The 12418-nt window shown below is 41.1% G+C and overlaps 1 protein-coding gene across 2 annotated transcripts in view; it reads right to left on the reverse strand.

Moving 5' to 3' along the window:
• tcf12 (transcription factor 12) overlaps positions 1 to 12418 on the reverse strand; it is a 66852-nt gene that overhangs the window by 37824 nt on the left and 16610 nt on the right. For both annotated transcript variants that reach the window (XM_084001993.1, XM_084001992.1), the window contains exon 5: positions 11020 to 11122. In XM_084001993.1, coding sequence (XP_083858119.1) covers positions 11020 to 11122 — 103 coding nt within the window. The remainder of the gene's footprint in view (positions 1 to 11019; positions 11123 to 12418) is intronic.

Genomic DNA, 12418 nt, shown 5'->3' on the forward strand with positions numbered 1-12418 from the left:
AAAGCTCCAACACCTAAATGCTGTTGACAACTTTGTGTCGTTTTATTTCTGTTCTGATCTCCATGAAAATTAGAGAATAGAAGGATGTGATTCTCTGACAAAGTGAAGAGGACCCTCTATTTATAAAGTCATGTTTTAGCCTATCTGGATGCCTCGGAAGTGAAGCTCGACAGCCGCCACTATACATTCCTCTCTCAACAAGAGACAACAAACCAGATGTGCACTCACTTTTCTCTCATACCTTTTAAAATGCATCCTTTTGTTTCCTTTTCTCAAGAGTTTGTGTACATCCATCCTGTCAAAGCTGTTGCTTCCACCAGGGTCTGTTTGACAGTAAATAAAAGCTTGCCGGGTTAGAGGTTAGGTCAGTGTGGATGAGGAAACAGGGAAGGTTGACGGTGTACCACATCAGCTTCCTCCCTCTCTATCAGGGAGTGAATGTCTACAGCCCAGCCTCAGGAAAACCAGTACGGAAAAACATGAGAGTCACAGAAACACTGAGAAAACATGTCTCCCCGCCGAGCTCCAGGTTAATTCCTGCGTTGCCGCCTTGTCAGCAGTGACATTATTCAAAACAGCAAGAGCAAATGTTAATGAGTTCTTATTTGCATATTTATTTTTTTCTTTGTTGAAATGTCACTGATTATTATGTTCTATGATGATTAATGCATCTGCTCATGCAGCCTGATGTGTAATTAGCCATTAGGTGGAATGAATAGATCAATTAAAGCAGAGCGACCAGGATTAAGAGAAATCAAACCAGGAGGAATGCCGGAGTGAAAAACAAAATAACACATTAGGCTTGGGGGAGGGGGGATTATACCTATATTGATTTTAGATTAGACTAGGAATCTGATCAAAGATATCAAAGATTTTATTGTATATTCTTTAGCCCTGGAGTACAACTTTGAACTCCAGGAGCTGGTGCCCTTCACACCAGCTAAACAGTTTATTTTCTCCTAAAATCCATCTCTGTGTGAGAGGAGATGTGAATTTCCTGATTGTATTTATCCCCTCCCAGGATAATCAGGTGCCATGGCACGGTCTATTTGAATTTTTTCTAACTCGGTAAAAAGCAAAGAGGGGGAGGTGTAAAGGGGAAAATGTTTTCGCTTGGCCTTTGCCTTTTTTCCAAGCCCAACTATTCTCCTGCCAGCGCTTGTTATTCACGAATGAGGGAAAAAAATGCATTACTGCGGACCAGATGGGAACATTCCACATGACCAAACCAATCAATCACCTTGGTGGGACGCAGGTGTGACACAGCCGCGCTGCAACACACCATTTCACAGTCTATCAGGCACAAACACATGGTCACCAATCAATGGCACCCTGAGGACCCATGAGGAGGGGTGCTCCTCCACAGCCTCAGTGGTTCATGGCTGACGACTTCATAATCACACATCCATTCTCTCAGAGGAGAAACGGGATGAGCTCCCTAATAACGTCGCCCACCACGTGAACACCAACACTGTAATGGATGCTGCTTGGATGGGGATGCTGACATGCTCCGCCCCTGCATCACACATTCACATGTGAGCTCCCCCAGCTTTGTCCCTCTCAGACTGAGAGAGGCCTGTCCAGGGAGGCAAGAGCACATTTAATAAGCTAAAGAAATGTTCCCTTGCCGGATATTAGTCAATCAAGTCAGTGTGTGACATCAAAGTGTGTGTTGATGTTTGGTATTAGATGCCAAACAACTGTTGAACAGTGAAACAACAGAGATCTGAGACGAAGGACAAGTAAGGATACACAAATGGGTTAGGAATGCTGATCCAGCTCCAAACACTTTGGGCATATTTCCTAACACAGAAACCCTCTGCAGTCCTTTAAGAACATAAGCCTGCACTAAATAAAACAGCCAAACAGCCCGAAGGGGGTACATCTTTTGATGAATGCTCTGTGGGGGGGATGGCATTGTATGTGGGCAAAAACCGTAGCAGTCATTTAAAAGAGTTTTGTTGATTTTAATTTGAAATAAATAAATGTACCTTCCCACCCCCCCATATTCCTGGCTGAAAAAGAAAGAAGCCTCACAGAGCCGTGCCTCTCTCTACACTTCCCACACCTCACACTCCCAGGGCTTCGCCAGGCACCGTCAAGTGGGAGTAAAGGCGAAACTAATGTTTGCATTTCATTAACCAATCACAGTCCACTACAGTCCAACAAGAGGGGAGTGTAATATTATCTAGTGTTTTGTTTGCCAACACACCCAGCATGGACACAGGACGCCTGGGCGAGCAGTAGTGACCGTGGAAACGCAGGAGGGGGGGTTCGGAGCGGTGGGCACGAGAATTAACCAGCAACTGTTGGCCAAGTTTTCTGAGGCTCATCTCAACAAAGGACTCATCAACGTTTCAAGGAAACTTTACAAAGTTAAACTAAAACCTGACATCCATAGTCCAGAGAGTGCAAGAATCAGGGTGGTTTTCATGCATCCTCCATGATGTTATACTCCGTTTAAAAAAAAAAAAAGAAACGAAGAAGGGACCAATTCATCTGTGCAAAACGATTCTACTGGATGACTGTGGTATTTAAAAAAAGAAAACATTTTGGAGAACTAATAAGATGCCTCTTGAAAAGAGTGGGTGGTGTGATTTTTTTCAATTATAATTTACTGGGAGTTTTTTCATTCACACAAAGGCCAACGACATTTTCTTATCTTAAATGGAAAAACGAACAATGAATGCCCAATATGCTAGATCAGCTATGTGTGCAGCAGGTGTGTAGAGTAACTCATATTCAGCTATTATTGACACAGAGCTATTTATTCAGATTGGTCTTCATTAAAAACAACTGTAGCTTAGTTTAATGCTCTCAATAACATCTGTTAACGTTGACGTTAGTTCTATACAGTAACTACTGCTTTCTGCAAAGACATTCAAGGCTCAATGATCACTGGGGGTTTTTTATATCAAAACTAAAGAATGCTAATATATTCAATGATGTTGGCAATGCAGCTCACTTTAATTGTTTCACCAACAGTTATTCTTCTGAATGAATCATTTCCCTTATAGCTTTGTGCTTTTATTAAATAATCTCTAATATTCTTCTTGGCATCAGCTGCAGGCTGTATGAGGCGAGAGAAATTAGAAGGCAAGAGAGCAAGATGTGGGACATACAAGAAGGCCAACAATCACAATTTATCTTAACCTTTTTTAATTACTTCTCAAAGATCACAAAATAGTTTTAAAGACAGAATGTGATGCTTTTCGTTGTACCAACATCTGAAGATGCACATACACACAATTATGCAGAAGTACCCTATCCCAGACCCTTATCAGTGCGTGACGACTTGTTACGTCATCATACCTTGGCCATAGCCATGTTCTTCCTTCCACTTTGGAGAGACAGTCCCCCAGGTCTACTGAGACTACAGCTGATCCTTAGCAGCTGTGCAGCCAGTTGCATGCTGGGGGCCAGGGCCTAGAGAAGGCAAGGCCAGGGCTGGGCAGGATAGAGATGGGCTCAAAGAAGCACGAGGGCGGGGAGGGCTGGAACGCGTGGGGAGATGTGGGCGGCATGTGGATGGAGCTAAAGGACTCGTGCCCTTTCAATTCGTCTTTAGCTCTTCACACTCCACTGACCACAGTAATAGATAAGCACACCCTGCAGCTCTGCATAATGACCGGCTACATCCACGAAACTGTACTGCACATCTCCGTCTTCTCATCACTGCTCTCTGTTCTGGTCATACACTGTAAACAGTACATATTACTTTTGCTAAAGTGAATATGCAAAAAGAACTTACTGTGAAAGCCTGTGTGTGTGTGTGTGTGTGTGTGTGTGTGTGTGTGTGTGTGTGTGTGTGTGTGTGTGTGTGTGTGTGTGTGTGTCCGGGTGTGAATGACAGAGTGGGGACAGGGAGCAGCATTGGCAGCACCTTTGACCCACACTGTAGTGGAAAGGAAACTGAGTGCACACCTGAACAGCACCTGGCCACAATCAGGGTCTGGGCCTGAGGAGGGTCTCTCATGGGACCAAGCATTAGCACATGACACCTGCCCCAATAAAAATACTCTGGGGATACCAAGGTGGGATCTGACACTTCACCAAAAGCCTTGAGGAACAATTAGAAATGAAAAGGGGAAAAAGTGAGAGAGATTAATTTAGTTTGAGTGCAAAAGACTACCTAGTGTAGAATGGTTGTAAAATACCCTATATCTCTATAAAAAAATATTAAGTTACCAAAACAACTTTAGAAAGTTTTAAAAGAAACGTAACCAAGACAAGAAAGGATATTTTTGTTTAGTTTGCAGACACGGACAGGAAAGAACTGCCGCATCAAACAAATGTTTATTTCCAGCAATTATTCCATTCTCTTTACCAGCACGCGTTATGGCTTTAAACTACCCAGAGAGCACAGATAAATACAGTGTATAATTACCATTTTATGACATCCATCAATTCAGGCCAATAATATGGATATGAACTACTTGCAAAACTGTCATATTACAATAAAAAATGCTGTCTAGGAGCATACTGCTATGGACTCCCATGGAAGGTCTGTGGATGCTGGCAGACTACCATCATAATAAAGGACCACCATGATAACAATAAGCAACATTACAAGTTATTGGTAGTAAAGAATGTTTTAAATAAAAGGTTGCATGCCCGTCATCACACCAACACAGACTCTGGTTCCTTTGATCACATAAACACATTTCTGATTGTAAGCAAAATACACTGTTTGGTCAAATATGCCATAAACGCACAGCTCAAACTGATTTTAATTAAATTCTTTGCTGAGGCCGTGATGTTAGGGTGCAGTCTGAAATACATTATAATACAACACAGGCAGCCTGTAATGTATTATAACTGCTACATCAGTACTGTGCTGTCTAGACACTTTCTTACTGAATAATTAACTCCATGGCAACAGAAAAATCCACCTGACTGATGGAAATAGACGATGGCAATGCAGCAGTTATGTAACAATAACAGAAAGCGTTCGATTGTGACTTGTAACGTTCTGTTGAAAAAACACGTGAAGCCTATGAAGCTTGTCATTGGCTGTCGGCTATGGGTCCCAGGCTCCTGTAGTAACAGGTAGTAACACTGAGGCCACGTGTATACGTCCACAGGCTGGGAGAATGATGCACGCGGTTGTATGTGTGTGTTGATGACAGCGTTAAGCTGATTAGTTTTCATGCAGGGCTAAAGCTGTATGAGTAATATGTATGAAGCACAGCAGAGAAACGTGAGGATGAAAGCACGACTCAGCAGTTGTGATGTCACACCCTCAGGCACATGGCTGAAATGAACTGATGGAAAAGCGGTCTTCGCCACAGATATGCAGTGAGCTGGCCAGTGAAAAGTAGTTTGAAGTAGACAGAGAGCGATCCTGTGTGGAAAGGTTGACTTAGAACATGTAAGCATTAAATTGCTGGCAGTAATTTTAGCATAAAAATATAAAATAAATGGTGGATTTCATAGGGTTTTTTATCTCCCTATGAGACTTTTCTCTATGTATTACAATAACAAACTTTGACAGACAGCTGTGAATAACTATATCAAACCTGTCTTGTTAATTTACACGGCGACTTTAAAGCATCAACGAGGGTACGCCTGAGACTCAAGAAGCTTCCTACATTTGGTGGAATTTAATATCAAGCCATTAAGTAAATAATGACAGCTTACACACGCAGATTCAATCACAATGCAGCGTGAAGTAATGGAGTAGAGTGAAGCTCTTTTAGCTCATTGCCTGTGTTAATTGCCCAGGGTGCTTGAAATCAACCTCCCCCACTGGCTTCCCATCATCGAGCTAACACCACCAGGGAAAATTTAAGCAGGAAATTAGATCTATACAAACCATTCCACTTGAACTGCTATGAACAGTTGGCTTTCCCTCTGGCTACACAATTAGAACAACTGAATGAGAAACAACCCTGCAATACCTGCAGAAGACCTTATGGTAAGTGTTACTACCTTAAAAATGGAGATGTAAGCAGATTCCTACAGAGAAAGAATGGAAGTTGAGTAAATTACACTCACTAAAGTTCTCAGCTGTGACATGAAACAATTTAAAAGATAAATATGTAATCCTAGAATAGTTGTAGTCTTAGATTCTGACCCAGTCATATAATGAGAGGTGAAATTGTCAGCCAATCAGTGATGTACAACAAATACACGCACCTAAATTACACTCTTTCACAATCAGATCTACATAAAAAATACAATCACACATAAGCTGTAATTTCAACTGTGTGGATAATGGGATGTTTTGAAGGAGCAGACAGAAGCCAAGCTTTGATGCTGTGCTTTGATTTTTTTTTACGATCAAAGTCATTTCCCCACCCATTACTTCTCATTGTTAAGACTGTACATCTAGAAGTGGGACACGTTCTTGCTTGTCTCTCTCTTCAAATTATTTGTCGGTAGACTCTCTGAGCTTAGCCTCTTTCGATGCATGCAGTGGGCGGTCGGGCTGCACAATAATGACTCGCTCACACAGACCGGACCATCGCCTGCCGAGGAAATATACAGTATTTGTGCTGAATGTGGGCCGTGGCAAGTGGGGTCAACCACACACACATCTTTGCTATTGGTTAGGGCTGCAACTTCAACGCTCAAAGTTCACTCAAAGTAGATCTCCAAATGTATTTACCACCAGAAGCAAATGTTTTATACAGCCTTTATTCCAATAGACCACATGTGACTCTGCATATTCCCATCTTTGCATCGCATGGAGTTAAACTTTGGTCAATTTTGACCAATTGTAAAGACGTGTGAACATTCACTGCATCTTGCATAAAACATATAACTGGTTTGAGGATTATGACTCATGCTAGAAGAGTAGCGTAGCTCCTTTGGGGAACAGCTCAGTGCATACTGCTGGACTGTATAGTGGATCGTAAGTATTACGCTGTATTTTAGCAGTATATTGAAAGCAGCAGAATGGCATTGCTGTTTCCTCATATCGTGCAGCCCTAATGAGTCAAAGAGATTCACATGGCTATGACAAATATGTCCCATAGTGCCCTATAATAATAAGCATGAACAATGTGGCTGCCACCTGTGCAGCAGCATGCGTTGGATGACGTGTGGGTTAATAAGAGGATTGTAGCCCAAGAGGGTGGAGCTAAGATCCATGTGACGGCCAAACCATCTGATCCACACCAACATGGGAGTCGGCCACTGGGGAGAATGGTGTCATCCTTAAGCAGTCAGTGGTTCCCGGCATTCAGCCAAAACCCCATCCGTCAGCTTCAAACCCCCACACACTTCTATGTGAGCCCCCTGTGTCAGCCATTTAATAACCTCACTCACTCCTTCAAACACCTGGAACCAAAAGCTGGACTTTTGTAATGAAAGTGTTTGTACTGTATTGGTTATTCTAGCTACATATACACGGACATAATTCATGTTTTTTACCGTCCCACTGTGTGCAAAGGGTTACTGCTCACAATTCTGACGGTAAATCAATGCATACAGAACTTCACTACTCAAACCACACTATGAAAAAGCTACGTTGTGCTGTTCATTAGCACAATGCTACACACAGAGCAGGTTATTGATATTGTCCATTGCTCTTGCAATCACTGCACTGTAGCCAAGTTTTAGCAGTACAGAGGTTCACGTTTGGTCCAGTGTTTCTAGAGTATTCCAAATATAAACCACATGCAAATCATAATAAGCAAGATCAGAACACTACATAATGCATTGTTACTTGTTGTTTGTCTCTGGTTTCTTTGATCTACATCATTCCGATTGTTTTGACATTTGGTGGGCACATGTTAGAAGCAGCACATGTTAGAAGCAGCACATGTTAGAAGCAGCACATGTTAGAAGCAGCACATGTTAGAAGCAGCACATGTTAGAAGCAGCACAGTGGTTGCAGAGGATCAGACTTTCACAGCGGTCCGTTCTCCAAATTGGATCTTAAGAAATGTTTTTTTCCTCTCCAGACTGATGTTCTCCATTGTGTTCAATAAAAATATCTTTAAATAAAAAATGATGTAATCTTGAAGCTATTTGGCCAAGCAGCAGTATTATTTGATAAACGGGAGATAAATGACTACTAAAAGGAAGACTGATAGGCTTTAGTGCTCTTTCCAGGAAATTTCTCATCAGCATTGCAATTTTATTAATACAAAGTATGGTTCAGATCTACTGTGCTGATAAACTAAACTATGTTAACATGGAAAGTATGTCATTAGGGTTAGGAAGAGGCCACTTCCTGCTAGGAACAATACATTGAATAAGAGGTAGTAAACACAAAGAGGTCCTAAGGACCCTGACACACCAAGCTGACCGAAGATCACTACGTTACCACACTCACATTTTCATCAAACATTTTCCAAATTGGTTTTCATTGCTTACATGTAAACAGAATTGCATTGTTTACAGCTGTTCCTCAAGGTTCTGTGCTCAGACCAATTATTTTCAACTTATATATGCTTCCTCTAGACAATATTATTAGAAGACACTATAAACTTCCATTGTTTTGCAGATGATACTCAATTATACCTATCAATCAAGCCTGAAGAAACCAATCAGCTAGTAAACTCCAGGCATGTTTTGATGATATTAAAACCTGGATAACTTGCAATTTCTTGATGTTAAAATCAGATAAAACATAAGTTTTTGTACTTGGGCCTAAACTTCTCCGAAGCTCGCTGTCTAAAGATATAGCCACTATTGATGGGATTGCCATTGCCTCAAATACTACCGTAAGAAACCTTGGAGTTGTGATATGACACTATAAATCAAATTGAATTGAATTGTTTGTTTTTCTATCTGCAATCCTGGGTCATTTTCAATGTATGAATACAGACAACTAACTTATTATTTACTCTCTCTGGCAGGTTAAGAACTTACATCCCGCTGTATCTGCTGTAGTCTTTACAATGTGCTCAAGTGCATCTTTTAACAGAAGACGTGAGGTGACGTTGAAAAGCATTTGATCAGGGCACTTTGTCAGCTGTGTTTTTCTGAAGTGGGCTTGGTGTGTATCCGTAATAGTAAATTCCACTATCAAGAGCACTTCACCCACTGGGAGAATCTTCACTCGCTGACACTTCACAAGCACCGGGCCAGCGAAGAGCATCTACTAATTAGAATGGATTCAGGCCACAAAAACAGTGCTGTGTTAACAACAGTTATGGAGATGTACTTACAGTATATGTGAGGCGTGTTGCTACAGGGGACTGTGATTTACTAGGATGTTCCATCCTGACAACAATCATTTTATCCTGCGCTGCACTGGTTGTGTTTTTACAGCATTCAAGTTATCAGAATTTTTCCTACATAGAGAATTACGATGCAGCTGCCTTTGTCAAATTTCTTCCAGGCCTTGACAAAATTCTAACGGGTGTCTTCATGTAAAACACTAAGTATTACACTGGATTTCTGATTTGTAACTGCAATTGTGGCATAACTACAATTGTGTTGGCGATGTATCATAGTCAACACACTGAGAAAGGCTAAAACTGCCAAAGAGGGTGAAAAGAGTCATCTGTTTGGTTTTTGGCTGGACCACAGCAAAGCCGGTACGACAGTGTGTCCACTGTTAACATTTTGCCACTCCAGCAACAAATAAATAAGTCACCAAAGAATTAAAAAAAAAGTCCTTTTCCCTGCTGTTTGATGTTTTAACAGTTAAATCCGCCAGCTGGCTTTTATAAATGCCGTTGCAGACTGGCAGTCGGCATTTTGAGTCTACATGTGTGCCTGAACTACAGCACCAGTGTGCGTCTGTTTACACCAGTGAAATGTAAGGAAATAATGTTGAGATGCTGCCTGACTTGATCTTTTTTAAATGGTGCAAATGTTGTGTTCATTAATGAGAACTAACCCTTCAGACGTGATTTAATGAGGGTGTTGAAAACTCTTAATCTATGTAAGATATTACTGTGGAAAAACAATTTAACAAGACCATACTCATCTTGAATTCCAAGCCTGAGATAAGAACAGGCAATTCCAAGTTTGCAATCACTCTGTGTTATCCATATCACTGCAACAGATCACATCCATATTCTGCAGCACCCATTTTTGAACAAATCGCCAGTCTCCAGGGTCATTACATAATGAGCTGAGATGTAGTTAGCCATAAAACTGTCAAGTGGTTACACATCACAATGATGCCAGTTTTTAATTGTTATAATAGCAGAACGTATTCAGAAATGGAGTAGTGTATGTAGTTGAAAAGTGCGTATTGGTGTGATCATTATCAAAATAGAACATAAAAAAACAAAAAAACACGTATTTGTAGGAGGATTCATAGGAGGGAAACAAACAAATCATCAATCTTTCATATTTGTATTCTTACAAAAGCCAACAAACTATCAGCTACTATGTCTCCACCAATCTGATTCAGCTGTTACGCCTGAACACCACATGGATGGAGGGTGTGCAAAAAAACTAAAGCCCAACCAGAGAATTAAAAAGTAATGGATAAACAGCTAAAACATGCAGTTTCTTCAACTCCAAGTGGCAGAATTGAACTTGACTAGCTCTGAAAAGTAAATATAAAATGCAGATATAGAAATGTCCCCATTTATATCAGGAAACCTACTGGTTCAATGAAGCAGGACACGATTTGACAAATTCAAAGGTAAAGACAAGAAGAAATCTTGAACGCCATTAAATAATCTACACTCATTTAAACATGTAGTGATTCTTATGAGAGAAGATCTTTGTTGCAACAGCCTGTTTAACCTCACACCCAAAAATCACTTCCCTGCTTCCAATGGAAATTGCCACGGCTGGTTTTGATCTCTAGGTGACAGCTTCTTATGATGCAAAGCCATACTGAAGGCGTGACTTCTAGCCTGGGGGAGGGTCATCACAGGAGGAGGAAGAGGGCGATACAGAGAGAGGGGAGGGGGATTAAGGGGCGAAATAAAGACAGCAGGAGATGGGGAAAAAATAGCCCTGCAGCCTGAAAAGCCTTTCAGTACTGCTACCTCCAGATGCATGATGTGCCTTAACCTCAATCAGACAATTTTGTAACAGGATGTCTTTTCACTACCAAAGGGCATGTGAGGGGTGAGTTGAAGAGAATCATTTACTTACCCATTATGTTGGAGTTCATGAAAGGTGTTGGGGACAATCCTTCATGGGACACTAATCGACTGTCACTCAAATGATCGCCATAATGAGGGCTGTCAGCGAAACCCTGGGGGAAAAGATCAGAATATTAAGCACATTATTGGGCAACTTCACTAATTGAGTGAGATGGCATACTACTAATTGGTAAGAGGAGAGCACAGCTGATTAGTTAAACTAATGAACTGTCACTTTATTGTGTAATAGTCAAAAATAGAGAATGAAAAAAAAGCAGAGCTTTACATCTCTGTTACCGACATTTGAACTGTTGGTTTACATGAATAATACCCCATTATTTGCCATGCAGATACAAGTATTCAGTTTATTATTATCAGCACTATTTTTGTACGTTATACCCTAAAACATTTTTTGATGGAGATTTGTAGGTAGGAGCAAAGCAATACAGTCCAATGCATTAGCTAACACTGACTAGACATACTAGAACATATTGTTGGCTTATTCTTTTACAATGGCTGAAGAAAATGTCCTTGTATACGTTTAGTCACTCTCCGGGACACAAGTGTTTTTTGAGAAGTGGCCAGACATTTACACACCTGACAGAGAAACCAAGTGTGCATAGTAAGGAGAAGCTGAGGCCTTATAAATAAAGACGTTTGTTGTTTTTCGACAATATTAACCAAGCTATTCAGACATGGAGAGAAAATGTTGCTAATAGTTTGGCTTCTGCCAAAGGCTCATGGCTGTGGCTATGGTTAGCAGAAGGCTAAATTTAGCAAGCTCACCTGTGCATGAAATCACCTCTGCGTTAGCTCACTTCTGCTTTAGCTCACCCCTGCATTAGCTCACTTCTGCGTTAGCTCACCATTGCATTAGCTCACCCCTGCGTTAGCTCACTTCTGCTTTAGCTCACCCCTGCATTAGCTCACTTCTGCTTTAGCTCACCCCTGCGTTAGCTCACTTCTGCTTTAGCTCACCCCTGCGTTAGCTCACCATTGCGTTAGCTCACCTCTGCTTTAGCTCACCCCTGCATTAGCTCACTTCTGCTTTAGCTCACCCCTGCGTTAGCTCACTTCTGCGTTGGCTCACTTCTGCTTTAGCTCATTTCTTAGTTAGTCTTAGGTTAGCAAAATGCTAAGTTAAATTATTAATTTTCTCGCCATCTCTGAAACGCTTTACTTGTATTGCAGCTTGCTGGAACCACAAATGACAGTTTTGATCTCAAAAGGTATGCAATAAAAAAAAAATGTTTTAACCCATTCTCCCTCAATTCGGCCACTTGACAACAAAGTAATGTGACATTATGGATGTGTAACTTTAGCCTACTAGCCTGAAGTGATTCATGTTTAATCATGATGTCGGCACTAAAAGGACCTGTAGGCTAGTTTATTTTATGCTATAGTATAGT

This window comes from Eutrigla gurnardus (genome assembly GCF_963514095.1).
Source record: "Eutrigla gurnardus genome assembly, chromosome: 1".
Classification (NCBI taxonomy): Eukaryota; Metazoa; Chordata; class Actinopteri; order Perciformes; family Triglidae; genus Eutrigla; species Eutrigla gurnardus.